The 25,921-nt window shown below is 47.9% G+C and overlaps 1 protein-coding gene across 1 annotated transcript in view; it reads left to right on the top strand.

Annotated features, from left to right (window-relative positions):
* The window catches only part of LOC144770674 (IgGFc-binding protein-like), a 334,107-nt gene that overhangs the window by 288,883 nt on the left and 19,303 nt on the right, over positions 1-25,921 (top strand). Inside the window, exons 27-28 of the mRNA XM_078655389.1 lie at positions 3,239-3,438; positions 22,971-23,345. Of these exons, the coding sequence (XP_078511515.1) occupies positions 3,239-3,438; positions 22,971-23,345 (575 nt within the window). The remainder of the gene's footprint in view (positions 1-3,238; positions 3,439-22,970; positions 23,346-25,921) is intronic.

The following is a 25,921-nucleotide window of genomic DNA, read 5'->3' as shown; positions in this document are numbered from 1 at the left end:
GAGGATGGATGGGTAGATGGATAGATGGTAAGAGAGATACAGCAAAGAGAGGAACGGACAGGCTGGTATGAGCGTTTTGGCCTGGGCTGACTTAGATTTCCCATTGAGGTATAGATTGTATACAGTTCCTTTAGCTCTGGTTCAGGAAGCCATAGTGACTTTTGATCTTTGAGGTGGAAAGTGGGGGTGGAGGATATGAGAAAGAAAGTGAGAACCAATTGGTGTGAACATGCGTAAACTCTAATATTCTTCTCTTGGTCACTGCAGTCGTCTCATGTGAGGTTGAGGGCATGGTTTTTCCTCATGTGCCTCAGCCTTCCATTAGCAATGAAAGGTGGGGAGAAAAATGCCCCAAGTAAAATTTGCCCAGCAACTACCGTCACCCGTCCAGCACGTGGGTGATGGGAGCACTGGCAATGGGATAGCCACTAAGAGGCCATCATTAGTAAACCATCTTTTACAATTCAATCCCTACCAAAAGTGTGGAAATAAAAAATGTATAGGCCTGAAATTTAACAGTTGCTCATGGATTGTGCTCGGGCAATCTGGGCATAAACAAAACATCAAATGCACATACAGAAATACAGAATGGAGACATGGGGGTAGGGTTACACAATTTGTACTTGATGTTTTAACTTGCATGTGCACTGAATGTGCAAGATGAATATTTGGTCTGATAATCTGACCCTATATAGTTTAAATCAGCCTAACTGGAAGAAATGACAGGCGCATCACATATATACCTCATGAAGGTTGCTGCAGTGGATGTCAAAGTGCGTCTCCAACAGGTGGGAACGTTGGAGCTTTGATTTTTACGCGGCCTCCCAGCCGCGGGAGATGCACCACCCGGAAATTTGGGGCCACGGAGCTCCGATTCTCGGAGTTTCAATGTGGAGGCATCCATGGAGGATTGACAAGCCGGATGTGCGCGTGGAGGCCCATTGGTGGGCTTGAAACAGCTCAGACAGTGGCACGTAACTGAGGCACTCACTACAAGACCCACAAACCAACGCGGACTCATTTGAGTTGCCCATTGGAGGGCTCATATTTTTAAGTGGGAGGTGTGGCCTCTATGCCAAAATGACTGTCGCGCCGCTGAAGAGTGCAATGAGCACGAAACGCGTCCGGCGTGAATCGACAGGCATGCTGTAAACTGGATCCGCTCGCCGATCCGGCTTTTACCTCATGAAGGTCGCTGCAGTGGATGTCAGAGTGCGTCTCCAACAGGTGGGAACCTTGGAGCTTTGATTTTTACGCGGCCTCCCAGCCGCGGGAGATGCACCACCCGGAAATGTGGGACCACAGGGCTCCGATTCTCGGAGTTTCAATGTGGAGGCATCCATGGAGGATTGACAAGCCGGATGTGCGCGTGGAGGCCCATTGGTGGGCTTGAAACAGCTCAGACAGCAGCACATAACTGAGGCACTCACTACAAGACCCACAAACCAACGCGGACTCATTTGAGTTGCCCATTGGAGGGCTTATATTTTTAAGTGGGAGGTGTGGCCTCTATGCCAAAATGACTGTCGCGCCGCTGAAGAGTGCAATGAGCATGAAACGCGTCCGGCGTGAATCGACAGGCATGCTGTAAACTGGATCCGCTCGCCGATCCGGCTTTTACCTCATGAAGGTTGCTGCAGTGGATGTCAGAGTGCGTCTCCAACAGGTGGGAACCTTGGAGCTTTGATTTTTACGCGGCCTCCCAGCAGCGGGAGATGCACCACCCGGAAATTTGGGGCCACGGAGCTCCGATTTTCGGAGTTTCAATGTGGAGGCATCCATGGAGGATTGACAAGCCGGATGTGCGCGTGGAGGCCCATTGGTGGGCTTGAAACAGCTCAGACAGTGGCACATAACTGAGGCACTCACTACAAGACCCACAAACCAACGCGGACTCATTTGAGTTGCCCATTGGAGGGCTCATAGTTTTAAGTGGGAGGTGTGGCCTCTATGCCAAAATGACTGTCGCGCCGCTGAAGAGTGCAATGAGCACGAAATGCGTCCGGCGTGAATCGACAGGCATGCTGTAAACTGGATCCGCTCGCCGGTCCGGCTTTTACCTTATGGAGGTTGCTGCAGTGGATGTCAGAGTGCGTCTCCAACGGGTGGCAACCTTTGGGCTTTGATATATATATATATATATATATATATATATATATATATATATATATATATATATATATATGTATATATATGTATATATATGTATATATATATAGATATATATATGTATATATATATACATATATATATATATATGTATATATATATATATATATATATATATATATATATATATATATATATATATATATATATATATATATATATATATATATATATATATATATATATATATATGTGATATGCCTGGTGCGGCCCCGACCCAGTCATTTCCTATGCCACTTACCCTGTCATTTCTTCCAGTTAGGCTGATTTAAACTTAACTTTTGACCTAGCAACACCTTAATGCCGAAAAGAGCAGAGGAAGTCATTTCCAGGCTTACCTGCACACAGGTAGATATGATCTGTACCATGGATGTGAGCTCAGCTTCAGTTGCCGCTGCTGTCGGGACAAAGTGGTGAGGTGGGGAAAGAGGCTTGACTAAACACAGCACAAAAAGTAAAAACATAAAAACTTACCTGAACTCCGCCGCAATGCTGTTCTTCTGGCTCCACTGCAGGCAGAGGTTCCCACACTGCCCTGCGGCCAATCCTGAAGCTGCTCTCACAATGTGAGAACAACCTTAGGATTGGCATAAACTTCCTCAATTGCACTCCCAGGGAGACTGGGAGCCTGCGAATGCCGTCTCCAACCCAGCATCGCAGCTCGGGTTGGAGACAGCTTCAGTGAGCATGAAGGTTTGGCTGGCCTGATACGGCTGGCCAAATTGTCATGCGCACTGCAAACAGTGCCCACCATTCCGCCTCAGTGCGTGTCATCCTCTGACCCCACCCACAAGACTCCACGGTAGGAGCCGAATAATATGCTAATAAACATGGTTTATTATTGTTTTGTTCTTTCAGGTTTTGCATCTACTGCTGCTGGTAGGGGGGGGGGGGGGGCGACGCTCCTCCGCTATAGTGGAGGAGGTGCACTGCTCAGCTCAATGTCTCCTTTCTGCCAGCCCAGCTCTGGAGTCTCTAAAAATACACCCCTCTCCTAGGACTGGTTACAGCCTATTAGTGTTGTGCTGCTAAATTCCAAGCTTGATTTACCCTGTATTTCCTTCTGCAGCCCTCACCTGTCCAGCCAGCAGCCACTACGAGCTCTGCACGCACACCTGCGAGCACACCTGTGCCGCCCCCTTAGTGTCACCCTCTTGTACTCGTCAAGGCTATGAGGGCTGCGAGTGTGACACTTGGCAGGCATTTGATGGGAGTCGCTGTGTGGCCATGAAGGAATGTGGGTGTGTATTCAACGGCAGGTACATTAAGGTAAGCACTCACCTTTCTGTAACTCTTCCACGGTGGTTAGGAGTGAAACCAATCATTCACACGCTTGACCTGGATGAATGTCACTGTCCAATGCTGCGGTTAACAAGCTGTCATAAATCTGAATGTCACAGTTCTTTTAGATAGCAGCCACCTGCTGTTTCTCTGTCTCTCGCTTGACTTCAAAGTACTGAACCCCCACTCCGACTCTTCTTTCAGCCAGATTTTTAGAATATAGTGCTGCTAGTATTTTCTGTATACAATGCCAAGCGACTGGTAAAGCCTAGAGGCCTTATCAGTACACTGGAAATATGTTAGGCAAGTTTCCTTAGGTGTGATCTCTTTATAAGGAAGAGTTATGATAAACCAAATAGGCCTTTCTTACTTATTGTGAAAGCATGTGCAAAAGGCAATAGGCTTTTTAATGATGAATTTTTATGACACTGTGCTAAAGGCTGTAGGCAGGTATTCTGTTACATGGAATTATGAAACAATTTCCTCAGTAGGCAAGAGATTTGGATTTGGTGTTGATGACCCACCCGAGCAAACCATGAGAACAGACTATTTGCACCATGGCAATTTTTAGTAGGCTTTTAGCTAGAGGCCTGATTAGTTCACTAGGAAAAACTATTTTCACTGTCATAGGTCGAACCTAGTTATTTAAAAAAGTTATGATAAACTCAGTAGGCCTGACACATTGAACAAAATCAATAGTTATTTAAGGATAGATTGTTATTTCCATGTATTAAAGCCTAGACATAGTTGTTTTTTTTAAACTTCTTTTTATTAGGCACATTAGCATTTCACAGGATGGTTGTGCATCACATAAGGAATAATGCCACAACAATCCCCCCATCTGACAAATTATCTATCGAGGTTACAGTTTCATGATAAGGAATGCACCTTGCCACATTTCACTCCTGACAGCTCAACCTGTCTGGCCCAAATGATACAGAACAGGAGGCTTAGAACTTTAAACCCCCCTCCCTCCCCCTTTCTCCCCCCTCCCACAACAAAATAACTTAACATCCAGAAGGCGGTCCTTAAATGAGGCTTACACTGGACTCTAGGTCCAGACGAGTCTATGGCTGTCAACAGTATGTACACTTCTGATATCAGGTTGGTTTTTCAAGATGGCCAAGTGCCCTTCATCAAAACCTGAAATAGGTGCATAGCTCGCAATGAGGGAGGTCAAACCGCCAAGGGAGGCTGCTTGTGAGGTACGCGACAAGAGAACCCCGATTGTAGTCAACATTTTTATAGTTATCTCTAAAAATATCAGCCATCCTCCCCATAGACAATATTTTCCTAAGACGAGCATGCCATTGTGATAGCACCAGTGCTGCCTTTTTCTTCCATGCTCCTGCAATCGCTACTTTGGCAGTGCCAAAAGAAGCCTACATTGTGGCCCTGTCAACTTTTGTCTGATGTTCTAACTCTGGAGCTCTCAATCCTAGTAAGGCTCATTCCTTGGTGGTGTGTATAAGGTAACCAAGAATCTCTTTCATGAGGGACAAAATCTCCTCCCAAAAAAGACGTATCGAGGGACAGTCCCAGGATATGAGTCTAAAGTCCCCTAGACGGCCACACCTTCTCCAACACAGATCAGAGGTCTCTGGAAAAATCTTTTAAAGTTTTGTTGGGTACAGGTACCAATCAAAAAGAATCCTATAGTGTGCCTCCCTGAGATCTAGGGAATGGTTAACCTTAGCGATATCCCTCCAAAGATGTTTCGGGGTCTTGGCATATGTGAAGAAGGGTATAAAGAAAAGAGACCACCCCTCTCATGGACCCCACCCGCTGCACACATTTTTCTATTGATGTCTTCTCTCGTGTCGCTGCCTCTCTGACCTGCGGCTGGAGAGCCCAGTGTTTGACTTGGAGATAATGGAAGTGTTCGCTGGGCGGGGCTTTGGAATCCCACTGACAGCTGGAAAAGATGAGAATGTCGTAATTATGAAATAGATCTGATAGCACCAGGCAGCCCCTTTCCCTCATAGGTAAAATGGACCCTCGCTCAGCACCGGGGGGAATTGAGGATTAGACTGAATAGGTGCATAGAGTGGGGGAACGCAGACCACTCCAATCCCCTGGACACCTTATCCCAAACTTTAAATGTGGTGCACATGGTAGTGCTAATGTAAGCGTTTGGTGGCCTATCTTTCTTAGGTTTCCATATCAAATTCCATATTGTTCTCCCCACAAAGAAATATTTTTTTAATACATGTTACAGACTACCTTTGTAAGGAAGGTTTTTGTGTTGGTTACCACCTAGGGACAAACCCAATGGGGAAAAGATTTGCACTGTAACATTCTCGCTAGAATCTCTTATTAACTGTCTCCATCTATGTAAATATATATCCATACAGGTAATTTATTTTCTGCTTCCATTCATTACAATGTACTGAATGGGGCAATGACTCAGTCCACATTAGTCATTGGCTTCCTTGCCCTGTGAATGATGTTATCAATGCTCTCCTTTAATAGTTCCCCTTTCGTTTCTTTGCTTCTCTGCTCATTTCAATATTTCTTAAGACCACACTACTGCTCTCCAGGCAAAGCTAATGGGCCACTTGCTCACCGCCCATTCCATCTGCTGGGAGTAGCATCTCATGTAGTCACTTCCTCTAAACCAAGGGACCATTATGGAATGCTGTTGTCTGTTGTGCATTGTTGTTTTACCACTACAAGATGGGCAACATGTTGATTCTAAATGCGGGTGCCAGGCTGCAACTTTAAAACAAAGAAAGACTATTTAAATAGTTCTGCATAATGGACATCCATTGCTATGTTAAGTTTTGTTATAGCAGGGGGGGCGTGGCCAGCAACATGGCCGACTAGACGTGCCTGAGCAGAGCTCCGGCCGAGCCTGCTTATGATCCGGCTTTCACTGTTCCCCGAGACCCAGAACCGGCACCAGAAGTGTGGACCTGGTGCCTGGACACCTACTGAGGGCGGCTGCAGTTCCGAAACGGACCCAACCCTGCCCGGCCGCTGTGCGTGACGGTGCCTCCTCACTGCCCCGGAGATCGGTCTGGCGGCCTGGGAGACGGGAGGAAGAGGACCGCGCCGAGCGCCGGAATTCCCGCGAAGAGCAGCTGCGGGTGATCGAGGCTCGATCGGGTGCTCGGCCGCCGGCGGGAGATCACACTCCGCCGCAGCCGGACAGCGGGAGCGGGACGGAGGAGATCGCCGACCACCTACTCAAGATGGCGACCGACGCGGCGAGGGAGAGTTAGAGACGGCGAAATCCCCCCTCTGGTTCCGAGGTGGTGCAGAGTCGGTGCCTGGGAGCAGGGACGGAGGGCCAGTGAGCTTTGCGCCGAGGTGAGGAGGACCGCGTCTGTTCTGGGCCTAGCGTTGGGGCTGGTCTCGGTGGCGGCGCCCGCCTTTACCAAGATGGCGGCCGCGCACTGACGACCCACAGTGAGACGGACATCGGACTGTGGAGCCCGGCTCCTCCTGCCCTGGAACTTCGGCCTTCTCGAACTGTGCTGACCCCTTTCTGTTGGCCACTGGAACTTCTGTGGCACCACCCTGCCTGTGTCCACAACTGGTGATCCGACCCTACGACAGGGAGACCCCTGGGGGGGACGTGCACGTGGCGCAGGCTGTGGAGCACCCCCCTGGTCCCCGCGGAGCGGACAGGGGTGGAGACGGGGCCCCCGCCAGTAGTGCAGCCGGGGTGAACCGGCGACCAGAGCCCGGCCCCGGCGCTCCACATCGGGACGGGGGGTGTATGCGGACCCCAGCCCAGAGGTTCTCAGGATCATATTCGAGGGCCGCCCGGGGGCGCTGCGTGGTCGAGGCGCTGCTTCACTCTGCCTCTGTCCCCGGTGCAGGACCGAGCCCAGCGATACCTCGGAGGGAGGCCACTTCAGCCCAGGAGCCCCTGGCCTCTAGCCAACGCCGCTATGGGTAAAAATGCAACGGCACCCAAGACTAAGGGGCAAGGCCCGATGGACAATTTCGCTGCGCCGCGCACTGCGGTGGAACAACGGCCTGCGCAGTCAGGGGCACGCAATGACACAGACATGCTGCTGGAGGCCATTCAGGCGTCTAGAACGGACATCCAAGCTTCACGTGCGGCCTTGGAAACCAAAATCGGAGAGGTAGGGTCTGAGGTTACGCTGCTACGCCAGGACTTTCGTAACTTAACCGACAGGGTCACGGAGACTGAGACAAGGTTGACAGACAATGAGAAGTCGGTGGCTGAGCTAAGGAAGGACATGGCAGAGCTCCAGGCCTCCCACCGCCAACTTTTGTGGAAGGTGGACGATGCCGAGAACAGGTCCAGGCGGAACAACCTGCGCTTCGTGGGCTTTAGAGAAGGGATCGAAGAAAGGAATATGGCTGCCTTCCTCCTTGACTGGCTCAAACAGACCTTCCCGGCGGCGCGGTTCTCCCCGTGTTTCATCATAGAGAGGGCGCACAGGGCGCTCTTGGCCAAACCACCGGAGGGTGCGAGACCGAGACCGGTCATAGCCCGGTTTCTGAACTTCGCCGATCGAGACCTGATATTGCGAGAGGCCAGGACACTGGGGGAGATCCGCTTTGAAAACGCCACCATAATGATTTTCCCGGACTACAGTCAGGAAGTCTCCAAACAACGCCGCTCCTTTGACGCCGTGAAAGCGAAGCTGAGGTCCCTTAACATCCAATATATGCTCCTCTTCCCGGCCAAGCTCAAGGTCATTTATCAGGACAAATCCATCTTTTTTGCACACCCGGACGATGCTTGGCAATGGTTGGAGGAGCGGCCTATCCTAAATAGTAGGGAGGCGGCGGGCCGGGCAGAGGTGGACCGGTCACTACGGGAACGTCCGACGTGGGAGAGGCCGAAGCCGCCAAGGAGGAGATTGAAGAGGACACAGCGCAAGACGCCGCAAACTCCATACAGGACCACCGACCAGCAGGAGAGGAGGAGAGGCAGGTCGGCGTCACCGGGCTCCGGCTCCGTGGCAGGCTCGAGGTTTGGTTGCCTGAGGAACGGAATCCGCTCGGAGGAGGAAGAACCGGAGGAATCGGAGGGCCGCGCATCCGGAGGAGAGGAGGAGAATGCTGGGAGTGACTCGTTGCACCCTCTGGCCAAAGAGATCCGGCAGTTAGAGCAAGACTCTACAGGTCGTGAGGAACAGATGGACACACAAGACTCCCACTCGTGAACACTGATGCACTGGGTCTGGGAAGGGATGACGGCTCGGCGATGCAGAGCACGCAAGTTGGCACTCCCCCTAGTACTGTTTTTTTGTGTTTATTAGCACTGGTTGGGGTTTCTTGAGGGTGGGATGTGTGGGAGGGCGACAGGCCTACTCCCGTGGATAGTTGAGACCCGCATGGGGATGCAACTGGAAGGGGAGGGAGGTGGGGTGGGGGGAGCGGGATGGGGCTTTGTTATCATGTTACCCCACGTTGGGGTTGTTGAGAGAGCTGGGGAGGGCGGGGGGAGGTTCGTTAAAACACAGCAGCAGCAGCATGTTCGGGAAAGACTACCCTTGCCACCGTCCCGGCCCTGGGGCCAAGTGCTGGATAGTCCTCAAGTGAAACAATGGCGAGTACACTAGCTACACCCCACGGTGAAGGCACCGGGGTTAAGGCGCTGACCTGGAACGTAAATGGACTGGGTTCCAAAATTAAGAGGGGCCTGGTCACTGCATATATTAAACGGGTGGCACCTGACATCGTCTTCCTCCAGGAAACACATTTGAGGGGGAACCGATGTGCCTTTTTGGCGCGCGGGCAGTACACAGTTCTGGCACACGCGGGTTACACCATGGATTCACGGGGCACGGCAATACTAGTTAGGAAAACCGCACCTTTCACAGTTACACGTACATGGTTGGACCCACAGGGCTCGTTTGCCGGGGTACAGGGGACATGGAGACGGCGCAGGTACACTCTACTGTCGGTATATGCTCCACCCAAATTGCAAACACGAACAATGCAGGAGGTCTCGGCCATTCTGCTAGACACGGCGGACACAATACAGATTGTGGGAGGGGACTTCAATGACGTGATGGACGTGACACGCGATAGATCTGGGAACCTCCACACAGTGGCTGCAGAGACGGCATTGGCGCGCAGAATGGACACGATCGGGCTTACTGACGTTTGGCGGTGGCTCCATCCTGCCCATGTGGCTTACTCATTCTACTCTGGGGCCCACAAGGTCTTCTCTAGGCTAGATTACATTTTTACATCTAGGCAGGAGCTTTCAGCGGGAGACGAGGCGGACTATAGGGCGAGGGGTATCTCGGACCATTCTCCGCTGTTCGCACACATAGGTCGGGGAAGGGGGAGGGGCCAGGCACAGTGGCATATGTCGCCTTGGGATTTACAGACTCCTGAGATTCTAAGGGGCATAAGAGCGGATATCAAAGTTTTTATGGCCGAAAATGAGGGATCGGTACAGTCCGGAGTGACACTGTGGGAAGCCATGAAAACAGTGTTGAGGGACCGCTTCCAATCCAGGGTAGGGGAGGCCAAAAGGAAACGCACGGAAGCCATAGCGAGGGAGGAGGCAAACATCTTGACCCGGGAGGCAGAATATTACAGGACGAAGGAGGAGGTTGATCTTAGACTACTGCTAGATACACAAAGGCTGTATAGAGAACTGAGCACGGACGAGGCGCGTACACAGGCGCTGGCCACCCTACATCGCTTATACGATGTTGGCGACAAATCTGGTAAACTCATGGCGTGGTTGAGCAGGCGCGAGAGAGCTGCCAGATGGGTGGATTGGGTTGAGCTCCCTGGTAAGGCGCGGGCGTCCTCAGACGGCGCCATTGCAGAGGCCTTTGCGACCTACTACGAAGCCTTCTACAGGGCAAGAGACCTAGGGGACAGCGAGGTGGCGAGATCGTTCCTGGGCGACGTGGCCGTTCCGCAGTTGACCCCTGAAGATAGTGAGGCTTTGGAAGCCGCCCTGTCTCTGGATGAAATCACAGAGGCGATGGCTGCCCTGAAACCGGGGAAGGCGCCGGGACCGAATGGTTTCCCGGCGGAGTTCTTCAAACGAACGGGGGACCTCCTTTCGCGTCACATGAAGTCGCTGTATGAGGGTGCGTTTGCATCCGGCGACCTCCCGCCGGACCTGGCCCTAGCGACCATAATCCCGATCCACAAGGAAGGCAAGCCCCTTGGTGACTGTTCCTCCTACCGCCCAATCTCGCTACTAAATATTGAGACCAAAATCCTGGCCACTATTCTTGCAAGGCGCTTGCGTCAGGTAATTACGGGCCTGATCCACCCGGACCAGTCCGGGTTCCTCCCGGACAGGGCCACTAAACTCAACCTGCGGCGCGCCCACAACTGGCTCCAAGAGGTCTGCGACAGGAGGGAGCCACATTGGTTCCTCTCCTTGGACGCGGAAAAAGCGTTCGATGCGGTCCACTGGCCTTTCCTAATGGGGACCCTTGAGAGGTTTGGGTTTGGGCCGAAGTTCCAGCGCTGGGTGACACTTCTATACTCGAGACCTAGGGCTAGAGTGCGCGTAAACGGACGACTGTCGAGAGAGTTCGCGATAGGGAGGGGGACGCGACAGGGGTGTCCGCTATCCCCACTCCTTTTTACCCTCACGATCGAGATCCTTGCGATCCGCATCCGGCTCAACCGAGCTGTGACTGGCTTCCACTGGGGGGAATCGGCCGCCGACCAGGAGAAGATCTCCCTTTACGCCGATGATGTGCTACTATATGTGACTGATCCGGCCACGACGATACCGGCCTTATTCAGGGAACTGGATGACTTTGGGGCGGTAGCCGGCCATGCTATAAACTGGCATAAGTCGGTCCTATACGACCCACAAGGTGCCCCGCGGGGGGAGGAGCTGCCTGAGCTGCTCATTCACACCACGACAGGCTTCCGGTATCTGGGGGTCTTTATCACCCGAGATGTGCAGCGCTCCTATACGGACAATGTCGATAGAATTTTGGTGGCGGCAAAGGCGGAGATGGATAGGTGGCGGTCGCTCCCGCTCACCATTTTGGGCAGGGCTGCCCTGTATAAGATGATCCTACTCCCAAAGTTTTTATACGCCCTGCAAAATGAGTATTATCCCCTCCCGGCTCAGACTCTGCGGAAAGTCCATGCCGATCTCCGCTCCTTCTTGTGGCTGGGGAAGCAGGCCCGGGTGGCACTCACGACTATGCAGCGCCATCAGTATAGTGGGGGTCTCTCACTGCCTAATTTGGAGGCCTATTACTGGGCGGAACACCTCACCCCGATCAACGATTGGATACACGCCCCAGCGAACCACCCCACCTATGCACTAGAGAGGTCTCGGTGGGGCACTAAGACGGTGCTCCACTTTTTATATGGGGGGAGGGGAGGCCGCCAGCTTCTTCCAGCGACTAGGATCACCTTGATGGCGTGGCGCAGAGCGTCGGTTAGAATGGGTTGGCAAAAAAGGCTCACCCGCCAAACCCCCCTATGGGCATGTAGGTGGCTGACTGAACTGAACAAGTTGCGCGGGTTTCAAAGGTGGGATGACATTGGCATCTCCACAGTTGGGGATGTCATAGCAAAGGGGGAGCTTAAAACATTCCAAGCACTGCAACAGGAGTTTGGACTCCAGAGATCCCAATACTACAAATACATACAGTTGCGACACGCATGGGGAGCCCAACACATATCTCTCACTGACATTCCCCAGTTTGCACCACTTGAGGGCCGCCTGCTGCAAGAGCAGATGCAGAGGGGGGCAGTATCCATGACCTACAAAACATTGACAAATAACATGTTGGGAGATCTACAGGTCCTCAGGGAGAGGTGGGAGGCGGATGTGGGCAGGCTAGAGGACCTAGACTGGGATCTCATACTCATGCACCCCCGAGAAGTGGCCATAAAATCGAGGCTTCGTCTCATTCAGTTTAAGGTCCTTCATCGGGCGTACTTTGACAGGGTGAGGCTTTTCCGGATGGGGAGGGCTGCTAACACCGCATGTCTACGATGCCAGCACCCAACGGGTGACTTCTTTCACATCATATGGGGATGCACTGTGATACAGGAATATTGGGGCGAGATTTTTAACGAATTGAGTGAGATACTGGAGGTGGAGATACCCAGGGACCCCAAGTTGGCGCTCTTGGGAATGTCCACGGAGGTGGATATCACGCGATATTTGCTCATCTTTTTGCTGTTGGCCCTGGTGGTCGCCAAAAGGGACATTGCAAGACTGTGGGGGGCGCCTGGGAAACCAAATCTCGAGGAATGGAGAAGAGGCCTGGATATGTATATGGCAGCTGAACGTGTTACGTATAAAGCTAGGGGGTGCCCTCGAAAATTTAGAAAAATATGGGCCAAGTGGAGGCACTACCATGGACTGGAGTAGGAGGGTGGGACCGGGAGGGGGTAGTGGGCGGGTGGTAGGATGAAGCACAGTCATGTGTGTAGGTCGCTGATCCCGGTAAATGTGCACTGGAAGGCTAGGGCCATGGGGAGTGCTTATACTCATTGCCACACAAATTCGAGGACCGAGAGAGCCATGAGGGGCGGGGGGGGGGGGAGAGAGTGGGTGGAAGGTTTCATGCTGCTGGGGGGGGGGGGGGAAGTTGGGTGGGGGGGGGCTTCGAGGTGAGGTCCCTCAGTTACTACCTTTCTTTATAGTTGATGGGGGGGGGGGGGGAGTTCGGGGTGGAACTGAAGAAGGATAAGTTCGTCAGGATGAATGCAATGTAACTGTCTATTTCAAAAGTTGCGTAACGGCGGGTAGAGCGGAATGTTGACGCCCCCCCGCGATGTATTGTTCATGGTACTAATGATTCACCTGATGCAACAATAAAAAGAATTTAAAAAAAAAAAAAAAGTTTTGTTATAGCAAGCATATGCCTGCCTTTGTTTAGATTGTAGCATGTTTTCTATTTTTTACTTGTGCAAATATTCTTGAATTTGTGTGTATTTTCTCCAGTATTAGTATCTTTCATAGATTCACATGCTTGAATTATTCCCCGTCGTCGAAGTGGGAGTCCCATGGTACCATAGTAAAGCAGTGTGTAACAGTACCATAGGCTATAGTGGCAATGTAAAGGCAATTTAATAACGCATTTAAGTCCTTTTTAATAAAGGACCAAAATTTAACTATAACCAATCAGGTGACAGCACCCACTAGACCACTCCAAACAGATACTAAGTCCCTCAGATTTTCTACTGCACGTTGTGTGAGGGGAGTCTTCCTGAGCTCTGCTCAGTTTTTTCCAGTATAACTCAGCATTTCCACATCTACAATACCTAATTATTCTAAGAAAGGCCTCTTAAGAACCTGTAAGTCCTGTGGGGGAAAAAAGGCTGCATGCGGATGATCCACACAAGGACTGTGTCCATTACCTCTACCCTCCCCTCAAAATCAGATAAAGGAATGTAAGGTTTGTCACACTTTTTCTTCTAAAACATTAGGAGACTGAGAGGGAAGGCTACTTATGTGGCTACAGAAGTCTAAATCCCAGAAATCCTGCTCTTCTGATGAGACCAGTGATTCGTCTGACAGGCCCATGAAAGGTCAAGATCCTCTGGCCATGGGGCTTCTGTTCTGAAACTTAGGCTCATCTGCACAGGGGCGGACACCTCCCAACCTGCTACTCCATCTAAGGAAAAAGCAGAGTGAAAACAGTTTCCCTCCTCAGAACCGTTGACATCAAGGACAAAAAATCCTCTCAGAATGCCATCAACACCACCTTTGATGCTGGTATCACAACAATGACGATGGCGACTGTCAAAACAGTCTAGTTAATGAAGCCATAATCATTGAGGACAATGACGCAGCAGATATTTATTCTCCCATTTAATCAACCTATGTGATTTCCTCCCCTTAGTCACAGTTGACGTCGGAGAAAACATCCAGTGGTCCAACGCTGAAGAAGTCACCTCCGACAAAGACACTTTCAACAGCAACACCATCAAAAGTGACGCCATCAACAATAACCACAACACCGGCAGTGCCACCTTCAGCACCGTCAACAACTACACCGACATCAACAACATCATTGACAAAGGCACCATCAACAACAGCATCATCAATGAATGCCTTGTAGACGAAGGAATTCTTACAGTCGATGTCACAGTTCACTTTTACATCGTCGACTATATCGTTGACGGGACCGTCGATGAAGATTAAAATGACTCAAATAACTAAAACTGCCTTAAGCCCTGAAGTGCTATGTAAAATAACAGGAGCCCCCTGGTGCAAATAGCAATCCTGGGTCAGGGTAGAAAATAATTGTAAGCAAAAGTTCCCAGGCATACACAAACGTACTAGCAAGTACACATGTAGATAAGATTATCTACAACAACATTAGCCAAACTGCTTTCTCCAATAAAAATTGGTTTTAATTTCTCAGATATTCATAAAAAATTCATATGATAAAAATACATTACAATGTTCAGAGTCAATGCAAACTTCATTGTAACTATACATGATTTGTTAAGATTAAAATTTCGATAAACATTTTAAAAATGATGGTTTCCTGTTAAGCCCTGAAGTGACCTCTCCCATTAGGGTCTCACCTTTGCTTACTAGCAATTTGCTGTATGTGGAAGAGTCGGATAATGATGGGCCCTCTGGTGATGCACACAGTTCTTCAGAACTCCAGGCAAAATACCAGGAGGAAGACTCCGACAGTGAGGATGAAAAGCAATACTACCAGTCATTCTATTCTCCTCCTCATATGTAGCATTATGAATCTTATCAATATAACCCACATCCCCAGCCTACACTGGATAAAATGCAAATGCTCACTTTTTTAGTGCAACACCTACAAGCTATGCTGCAGGATTATAAGAAGAGATTTCAGGATCCTACAGAAGAGCAGCAACCTGTGCCACCCCAGCCTACTTCTGCTGTACACACCAAGAAACATCCCTCCACCAATAACTCCCAGAATGACACCTACTTCCAGGAAGACCACTCATCCTCGGACAAAGAGGGAGAAGGAGATATCCCTGTTCCCCAACACCCACAAGATGAATGGTATGATTACCTCGTCTCTACTCCATCCTCTCCACTACCTAATGCTGCAGACTACCCCGCAGAGGACATCGGCTGTTTTCATAATCTGATGGCCCGAGCTGCAGCACGATTCCTTCTACCAACATCTGTCTAGCTGTCGAAGTGCTTTTTACTGGAATTTAAGAAGGAAGCCTATAAGTCTGTAAGAGCTATCCCCTTTATAGGCTATATCTGGGATGAGGGGATAAAAGTTATGAAATATCCAGCTACGATAGCACCAGTACCCCCTCGCCTTGACCAAAAATACAAGGCTACAGATGATTCCTTTGCTTGCCTAATCAGTCATCCCAAGCCTGAGTATGCCATTTCTCAAGCAGTGCAAAAGTGCTCTATTAATCCTTCCGCACCAATCTTTGCACCACCAGACAAAGAGGGCAGATGCTTGGACAATGTATATGGGAAGAGCTCCTCCCTAATGTCTGGCATCACCATTCGAGCAGCCATCTCACTAGAGATTCTGAGGGTCTATGACCTCCTGATGTGGTCAGATGTCAGCGGACTGCTGGACTTGATTTCTGAAGACAGGAAGGCGGAGGCAAAATAAATTTTAGAGACAGGTGAAAGCACTTCCTCTGAAAATATTGACTGTCCTCTCGACATCGACTCCACAGGCTTTTGTCAGTTGGCCGTAGTAGCAGTGTAAAGGCGCCATGGCTACCTCTTTCAGACTGAAGTTCCAAACAAAGATACTAGACATGGCCTATGACAGCAGTACTTTGTTTGAGAAGCATGTCGAAGACGTCTTATTATCCATCAAGGCAGACACAGACATCAACAGATCTCTTAGCACACTCCAGTTCAAGAAGCTGTGCTTTGAAGGAGCTAGAGGAAAGGTTTCTCAACATTCAGAGGCGACTATCAGCGACCTCAACCTTACCAGCCTCAATCCCAATATAGGCCTACCTATCAACAGGCCTACCACCAACCACCTTCAGCAGCCTACAACAAGCCAGGCCCATGCTGAAAGCAACCCCCCAGGGTTGCGATGCCGACTGCAAACAGTGACCTCGACCAGGCACTGGCTACATAGCTCCTTCCATCCATGTGGGAGGGAATATTTCCAATTATCTCCCCCAATGGAATTAGATAACATTGGGCAGAAGGGTGTTGGACTTAGTAACCTACGGACATATCCTAGAGTTTGTGCAGAAACCACCATACAGTACTCCAAAACAGTGGCATAGCTAGACCTCTTGCTGCCCGTGGCAGTCAGGCCGTTTGTCGCCGCGCCTCAGCCGCAGGAGAGAACGGGGGCAGGTGGGGGGTGATGTTCCCTGCATTTGCCGTCTCTCCCCTCCACCACCTTTGCTACACCATTGTTCCAAAAGAAGTGCACCCAACTCGTCTTCACTTACGGAGGAAAGAAGCTCTAATAGTGCCTGCCAAGGGTACCATAGAGAAGGTTCCTTGTTCTCAGAAGGTCATAGGATTTTACTATTTTTTTCCTTAATCAAAAGAAATCAGGAGAGTGGAGACCCATCCTAGACCTCAGGAGGCTGAATACAATTCTGCACAAACAATCTTTCTATATGATTACTCTTTCCAACATTATACACCTTATAAACAACAGAGATTTCATGACCATCCAGGATTTACGAGATGCTTACTTCCACATTCCCATACATCCAAAGCATTGCAAGTATCTCAGTTTTACCGTAGCTGGTGCCCATTGCCAGTTCATGGTCCTTCCATTTGGAGTCAAGTGTGCTCCACAAATGTTCACAAAATGTCTTGCCTTTGTAGCAACCACACTTCGCAAGCAAGCTCATCAGGGATTCCCTTACCTAGACGACTGGCTGCTAAACACCTCAACACCACAACAAGCCTCTGGGGTTACCACAGACTGCCTTTCACTTTTTCACAGGCTTGGCCTCACAGTAAACCTGGCCCTAAAAATCTCACAAAGAATTTCAGTTTCAATGTGGATGTTCAAGTCGCTCCTTGGCACGAACTCCTCCGCAATAAGCCTGATCACTCTAGCATTGCTGAAAATGAGGCCATGGCAAGAGGAGCTCCAGTTGCAATTAGTCCAATCGACAGGCTCCTTTGAAGATTTGATCAGCATTACTTCAAAGATCTGGGAAACACTAGCATGGTGGTCTCAAGAATCTTGTCTCTCACAAAGCTTCACGTTCCTGACTTCAATACCAAACTACATCATAACCACCAATATCTCCATGGTAAGTTGGGGTGGCCATTTGCAGGACCTGCAAATTCAAGGGAAGTGGTCCACACTCCATTAGTCGATGTCTTTTCTGCACTTCATCGGACCATTCATTCTCTCAGAACTGCAACACACTACAGGGGACCAGGTCAGCCCAGCAATCATATTATCAGAACTTAAACCCCTGGGCTCTGCTTCTCAGGATTTAAATAGCATGGGGTATGTTAAAGCAATATTACAACCTGTCATTCCAGATGAATATACACAGCTCTCTTTACTGAGCATTCTAGTCCTGTTTATCCCATTATAAAATCAGGACTACAAGTGGCAGAAGAGGGAAAAAAACGGGGATCCCCTGATGCATGTATCGGGGAAACTTAGGAACTTTGTTGGGCAAATGACACACAGATCCATCTGCATTTAAATAAAATATCGGGAAACAGGACAAAGACAATATAGCGCTTCCATCATGTTCTGTACTGAAAGCACCAAGAGCCTTCACCTCATCCTGCACAAGATGAGAAGCATACTGTGACTTATCTTATGGGATGAAAAGAAGTGCACAGTGCGTTCACATTACTGAAGAAGTGCATAGCACCTCCACCCTATAGTATTGAATGAAAGCATATTGTGTCCCACCCATACCCCTCACTCAATGAAAACAGCGTAAAACGCCTTCATCTTATACAGTGTTAGATGAGAGAAAGAGCATAGTGCCTCTGCCTTATTTTGTATTAGATGAAAGAAAGTGCATAGTGCCCCCAACTTACACAGTAGTGAATAAGAGAAAGTACATAGTGCCCCCACCTTACCATGTAATGGACCAAAGAAAGTGCATAGTGCCCGCACCTTACACAGAAGTGGATAAAAGAAAGCACATATTTTCCTAACATAACATATTAGTGGATAAAAGAAAGTGCATAGTGCCCCCAGCGTACGCGTTGGTGGGTAAAAAAAAGTGTAAAGTGTCCCCACTTTATCATGTATTCAATGAAAAATACATTTTTGCCTAGCGCCCCCACCTTGCGCAGAAGTCGATAAAATTAAGAGCAAAGGGGCATATTATCAAGGACCGGTTTTAAAATTATCGGCAGGAAACTGCAGATTAAACGGTGATAATGGGCTTGAAAATACGCCTTTGTAAATGCCCATAGAAGCCCATGTTAACACCAGAACATGGACTTCTATGGGAATTATCAAGGGCATATTGTCAAGCCCATTATCGTCGTTTTATCGGCAGTTCCCTGCCGATAAAACGGCGATCATTTTAACACCGGTCCTTGATAATATGCCCTATAGTGCCCTGTCTTACTCAATAGTGGATGAAAGAAAGTTCATAGTGCTCCTGCCTTATACAGTAGTGGATAAAGGGAAGCACAACATGTCTCCACCTAATATGGTCCTGGATTTCTTGCTACAAGGAGACATCATAAGCTGGAAATCCTTTAGAGGTGAAACTGAGGCATGCATCAAGCCTCAAGAAAATCGAAAAGGTTGTGTACCTACGCCAATTTTTACTATGGGCAATGTTTCAAGATTTTGGCCAACGAGGTGGGCGTTAATAAAACTGACCAGACCTCTTACAACAACTCTTTACACCATGCACCATGGTTTCTGGATCTCATGGAAACCCTCCCCAGGCCTTGCGAACAGCCACCGCCAAACCAGCAAATATTAGGAAGCATCCACCAGCTTTACCCCATTTATCACAAAAATCTGCACAGCCCACCATTCGGCGATCGTCAAACAGGTCTTCCCTGTCATGTGTCCGTGCCCTTCCTGTCCCCTAGTAGAGCAATCAAAGCAATTCATCCAGTTTGAGGAAGAAAAATTCCAGTGTGCTCATTGGCATGTGTTACAATACATATAGTACTCGAGGAAGCATGATCCTGATGCAAATTGCAACACACCCCATTAAGGACATCGAGAACCTCAGCCACTTGTGTACTCTTCAATTAAGGGATGTTAGTAAATTGCTCACATTATAATGACATTTTTCATTGCAATATGAGCTGCAAAACACCCTAGGTACTTCACTGGGTCATCTGAATCTAAATATTTTGTAGACTTGCCTCCCCTGCTACAGACATATGTATGGGATACAGCTCCAATTTGTTCGCATTTCACCGGAACCCTGAGTGCCCCACCACCCACGCTAATGTACTGTATACGGATAGCCATGTGGTCGTTGGATTTCTTGGGTTTAACAGTATATCGTCAACATATTATGAGATGATTTCCCGCTTATCACCCATTATTATACCATTGTTTGCATGTCAGATACGTATATTTGCACCAGTGGCTCTATAATTAGTGCAAATATCAGTGGAGAGGGAGGACAACCCTGTCGAGTCCCTTTCTCTATCAACCATCTGTCCGACACTCTATTACCTAATTTCACTCTTGCCTTGGTCGTAGTATATAGTAGCTTTACCTATTGCAAGGAATCTGTCTCTAAGGTGTAGCATCGTATTGTGCGATCCATAAGTATCCAATAAACAGTATCAAAAGCCTTGTGGGCATCTAGACTACCAATTGCATTTGGTTCCTCTCTTTGTACGACCTGTCCCATAATTAAGAAAGCCTTAAGTCTTTCTCTTCCTAGACAGTCTTTTGATACTGGGCGTTATATCAGATGCTTGGTGTAACATCCCTCCCTCAACATTTGCAGGATGTAGGCACTGCAAGGCTACGGTCTGTCTTAATGTAAGCACACAATTCTACATGATTTTTATAGTGGGGCTACTACCGCAGCCACTTTGTTTAAACTGATAGGTGACCAGTGGAGTAGCTAGTCCTTTTTCCGCCCCTGGCGGTCCCTGCTTTTGCCGCCACGGGCAGGTGGAAGGGGGGTGCTGGCAGGATTCCGCCGATTGCCGCCCCAAGACAGCAGGTAAGAGCAGGAGGAGGCCGCCACCTCCAAAACTAGTGTTGTCCAGGGCGGACGGCCTGCCCCTGTGCTACGCCACTGTACGGGAGCCTGTATTCTAAAATGGGAACCTACTTTACAGTAATTTCAACACAACTATGGCTCTTTGTGATTTTTGTATTTTTTTCTATAAGAAAATGGAGAATGCATATGTTTTCTCTGCTTTAGCTCCAGAATATGTCATAATATGTAAAAAAAAAAAGAAAAAGTACCCCTTGGCATTGCATCCACAAGAGTTACACATTCAGAAATGTATCAGAAGCAAAAAAAGAGTGGAAAAAGCGTTATAATTAAGATTAAAAAAAGGAACTATTCATTCAAAGATAAAAAAATGTATTTTATATACACAACTAGTTCAATATACACATATAATAGATAGCTCTATATGTGCCCATCACATAAGGTCACATTAACCCTATCAAATATCCTTCTTTAAAACATCACATAAATACAATACATTACGGACACTTAAAAAAAATGAAAAACAACGGAAGTAAGTTCGAGGGCATTAGTGTCCCTGCTTGCATTATTGTGTTAAAAGAGATTGATGGTATAGGAAAGGGTAAACTATATTGAAACTTGAGGCCCGGGTATAGTAACATCAACATGTTTCAGAAAGCCATATTCCCAGGGGTATACTGTGGGCTGGGGGGATTGTTAACACACAAAGGGGCATATTACCAAGGCGGCGTTATAAAATTATCACCACTTTTGCGGCTGTTTTTGGCCGAAAAGCAGCGATACTTTTATCTCCTTATCAGCAAAGACACGCTATCGCATGTTTTGCTGATTTAGCACCCCTTACAACAACGCCCAGCTTTGCCTCTCTAATGAGATGCAAAGTGGGCGTTCCGTGCCAAAATAACTGGAGAAATGTCGCTAACCAACATTTCTCCAATTATCAAGCTGCACGCAAACAAGCAGAGTGTTAGGAAAAGTAGCGCTAACCACAGTTAACGCTACTTTCCTAATGCCTGCTTGTAACCTGATTTAGCCATATAATCCAATGGGAGGTGGATTACATGGCTAAGATCACCCTGCCCTATCAACAAGGTTTCGCTGGTTGCAGTGTGATTATCACTGGATTTCCGGTGTTAAGCATACTGTTTTCCAGCTTATGCATGGATTCCTATCGCTTGGGAGATCAGAGTTGCTGATAGCATGCTATCTCTGCCATAGAATCCTGCGTTAGCCTGTGATAATGATCCTCGCGCTAAAAGCACTGACCGATAATTATTGCAGGACCTTGCTTATATGCCCCAAAGACACTAAAAATGAGCTTCAGGTATCGTGCAATAAATTAATCATACAAAAGGACTCTTGAAGTAGATCTGTAGCCTACCAACATCAGCTGAATACTGATTTCTTTTGTAAGGGGCATTGCACCTGATGTCATTGACCCTGATGTCTCTAAGGCAACATATCTGTGTCTATATTATTTCATGCAAATCCCAAACTATTGTACATTATTATGCTCCTACCACAACATACTTAATTTAGAAAATACTGTCTACAGCCAAATCTAGGTGCATTACCTCCGACAAATGACTGACTCTGTGGCATCACTATGGGCCGGATGTAGGTCGGTCGGTAACGGCCGAAAATCGGTATTTTCGGCCGTTACCGACCGAGATTCACAAAATGGTATGTAGGTCCACATATTTTACAGATTCGGAAAATTTACCGATCGGTAAATTTACAGAATCTGTAAAATACCGAATCGGTATTTTTACCGATTCGGTAACAATGAGATGTAGGTGGGACTCTTCTGAGTCCCACAAGCCTTACAGAATCGGTATTTTACCATGAAATCCAACTTCATGGTAAAAAACCGATTCCGGTGTGCATGCACATGTGTGCATGCACACCTGTGCCATATGACAGGCAGACCTGCCCTTAGGGCAGGTATGCCTGCCACATGGCCCCCGAATCTTTTTTGGGGGTGCTAGAGGGTGTCAAAGTGACACCCCCTGCACCCTTGTCAAAATCGGTATTTACCGATTCTGTAAATACCGACCGGTAATGCCCCATTCATTCCTATGGGCTTCAAAGCCCATAGGAATGAATGGGACATTACCGGTCGGTATTTACAGAATCGGTAAATACCGATTTTTACCGATTCGGTAGCAGGAACATCTGGATGTTCCTACATCTCAACCCCTTAGATTTACCGATTTTTAATTACCGAATCGGTATGATTCGGTAATTTAAAATCGGTAAATCTATTTTACCTACATCGGGGCCTATATGTCTTTCATCTTCGACTTCACACATAGATCTTCTCAGGAGTGATTTGTTCTTTCTTTGGTCTTTAAAGTCCATCATCGTAATTGAGTATTCCCTGTCAGGTGTTTCTACCCTAGTTAAACAAAAATGACCTGGATATCATGTGCCCTGGCATGACCACTTCTAATTAACTAAACGATTTCTTTCCACTCTAGGGTAATGAGTCCATTGTTATGCCCATGTGTACTCAGCGCTGCTCGTGTGGGATTGATGGTGTCGCTGTGTGTGCACCACTTACTTGTGGGCCTGATGAGGTATGCGAGTACCGCAATAATGTGCTTGGCTGCTACAGGGCACATGCCAACTGTACTATCAACATGGGAGTGGACTTTAACAGCTTTGACAACCAAGGAGGCAAGGTGCCCTCCCCAGGGGCTTTCGACTTGGCCTTTGTCTGTGACGAGAACAGCAAGGACTGGTTCCGGGTTGTGGTGGACCTACAGCAGTGCAGCATGGAGTCCACCAAGGCCGTGGTGTTTGTCTTCTTCTTGAACGCTTTCTTGGCAGTGAATGACAACAGACAATTGTGGGTAAGTGATTCTATTTTGGAAGTCAGTAGCCATAGCTTACCAGTTGTTGCTGTGGGAATGAGCACTGCTGGCCTCACTCAGTCTGTGGTGGGAGTTTGGTTAGAGAAATGAATGCGGACGTGAGATAGTTGTTCATGCTCAGAAGCATAGACAATGGAGGACATATTATTTGATTGATTCAAACGAGTATAATGGTAGTTGCCAGAGAACACTGAGCTGAGATAATATAAAGACGCAGGATTGAGGCCACTGACTTGGTATTAAATTGAGGGAATGAAACAAAACCAGCCAGTTGTTGTCAGGAAATGGAGGAAAGTAACACAGTATTATTTACAAGTATATAATAGATACTGATGTGTACCTCAGTTTCAATAGGAGGTGTGAAGTGAGACAGTGCCCTTTCAGCAGTGGAGGGAAGGAGAAGCAAGATGCACTTAGACTGTGCTTCTACACTCTCATTGCTGAGTCACTCGCACCACAGCCACTCTATGTTCAGCAGCGGCCAGAATAATACGGAGCCCTTCTTCACGAATCTTGGTATCCTATAATAAGAACCACCTTTTTGAATTACTCGACTTTGACAACAATGGTACAACATCTTCAATAACAGTCTAGCTGAACCTTGTTGCCCACATGGAAGGTCGATTTTAAATACTGATACCTTCTTTTCTGGACTTAAGCCTAAACCATTATGATGACCAATATATGGGGTGATAACCCCTGAGTCGTGCAGGGCACTTGTAGGCTGTCCTCCCATTGTCCCAGTCCTGATGAAGACCTGCACTGACCGTACAGTAGTGCAGTACTAGGGTTGAAACGTCGATTAGTATCCCACAGACCAGTTAAAAGACTCTGCGATGAAACCTATTCACCCAATCCGCAGTTCTATTTAAAAACCTACGTCTCTGGCCGTTACCCCTGCAAAAAGTCAACCCCACCCTTCCCCCAATCACTTTGTATATATTTGACACCATCACTGAATCAGTGAGCACAAAATGTCACCATTTTGCACACTATATGATTGTTTGGAAAAGGTTATTTTGGGTATTTATGAATGATGCAATTTATAAAATCTCAAATAATACCATTGGTGGTCAGTGTTTGTGTTGTTGAAATTGATTGATCTCACGTGTGAATAGATCACTGATTAAGTCAATTTTTGGAAGAAATATTGATCACCCGACAGAACCAATTGTGTATCTTTTGAGATAATGTAAAGACACAGAATTGAGGCCACTGACTTGGTATTAAATTGAGGGAATGAAACAAAACCAGCCAGTTGTTGTCAGGAAGCATTTACCGCCACAAAACGAAATGGAGGATACTAACACGGTATTATTTACAAGTATATAATAGATACTAATGTGTACCTCAGTTTAAATAAGAGGTGTGAAGTGAGACAGTGCCCTTTCAGCACTTGGATTGAAGGAGAAGCAAGATGCACTTAGACTGTTCTTCTACACTCTCATTGCCGAGTCTTAACATAGACGTGCAGCATGCGAGGAGTGTACACCCACTGTGCATAAGAGATGGGGGCTCTTTCAATTTCACCCCAACTTCGTGTGTGTGTTTGTGTGTGGGGGGGGGGGGTGTGGCTCTCTCTCTCAATTTGTGCAAGTGAGAGTAAAGATCAGTGCACATAGCTATTGCTAAACATTTTGACTGGGCTTTGACTGGCAGAGGCTCCCAGCAACTTAGCTATTTACTGGAGGATGCTGTAACCTGTGTGACAGAGTGATCATACTGCTTGGTCCAGGCCCTGGCCTTGCTGCCTCCTCCTTGTCCTCATTAGTCCACTAGCCCCTCTACAACCTCTACCTGTTTGGTCCATCAGGATGCTGCTGCTAGACCTTCACTTTGCTCTCTTAATTGGTAAATTGTAATATTTGAAGTCTGCTTTTGGATAATAACAGTCATGCTATGTTGTGATAATCCATGGCATATTGTGCGCTCTTTAGTGGTATCATGGTGAAGTGTGGCTCACTGGTTAGAGGAGGCAGACCTGGAAGCAGAGGTCAGCCCGGGACCAGGGTTCAATTCCTGGCTCGGCCGGGTCTTGAGTCCTAAAATGTCCATGGACTCGACAATTCTCGCTCCGGTGCCTACTCGATTCACGGGTTCACACTCTGCGACTCTGGGCAATAGCTTGCTTAATCTCCACAACGGCCCCTCGCGGCGGTATGCCTGGCTTTCACCTTGCGGATACCCTGCTGGGGTTATCTCACAGGGGAATACCAGGACGGGTTCCCTAAGCAAGCGCTTAGAAACCGCTTGGTGATTTGCGCTATATAAATTCCTGTACATTTACATTTACATTTACATGGTTATCTTTGGTCTAAAGACGGTCATTTCTTTTAAAGTAGTTATTACCCCTGAAATAATGTTGACCATCTGTACGATAGTGGTAGTCCTGGCATGTTGTGACTCTTATGGGCTTGAGAGAGCGCAAACTGACCTAAATGTATGAGTGCATCACACTTACCTGTAGTAAGCACAAATCATGAGGAGAAATGCCATGAGTGCTAGTAGTATCTGCAATTATATTCTGAATGTATAGCTAATGTAGAGATTTAAGT

The sequence above is a fragment of the Lissotriton helveticus genome, chromosome 7, assembly GCF_964261635.1.
Source record: "Lissotriton helveticus chromosome 7, aLisHel1.1, whole genome shotgun sequence".
In the NCBI taxonomy this organism is placed as follows: domain Eukaryota; kingdom Metazoa; phylum Chordata; class Amphibia; order Caudata; family Salamandridae; genus Lissotriton; species Lissotriton helveticus.
Note: the sequence above shows the minus strand (reverse complement) of the source record. Positions and strands in the feature narration are given on the sequence as shown.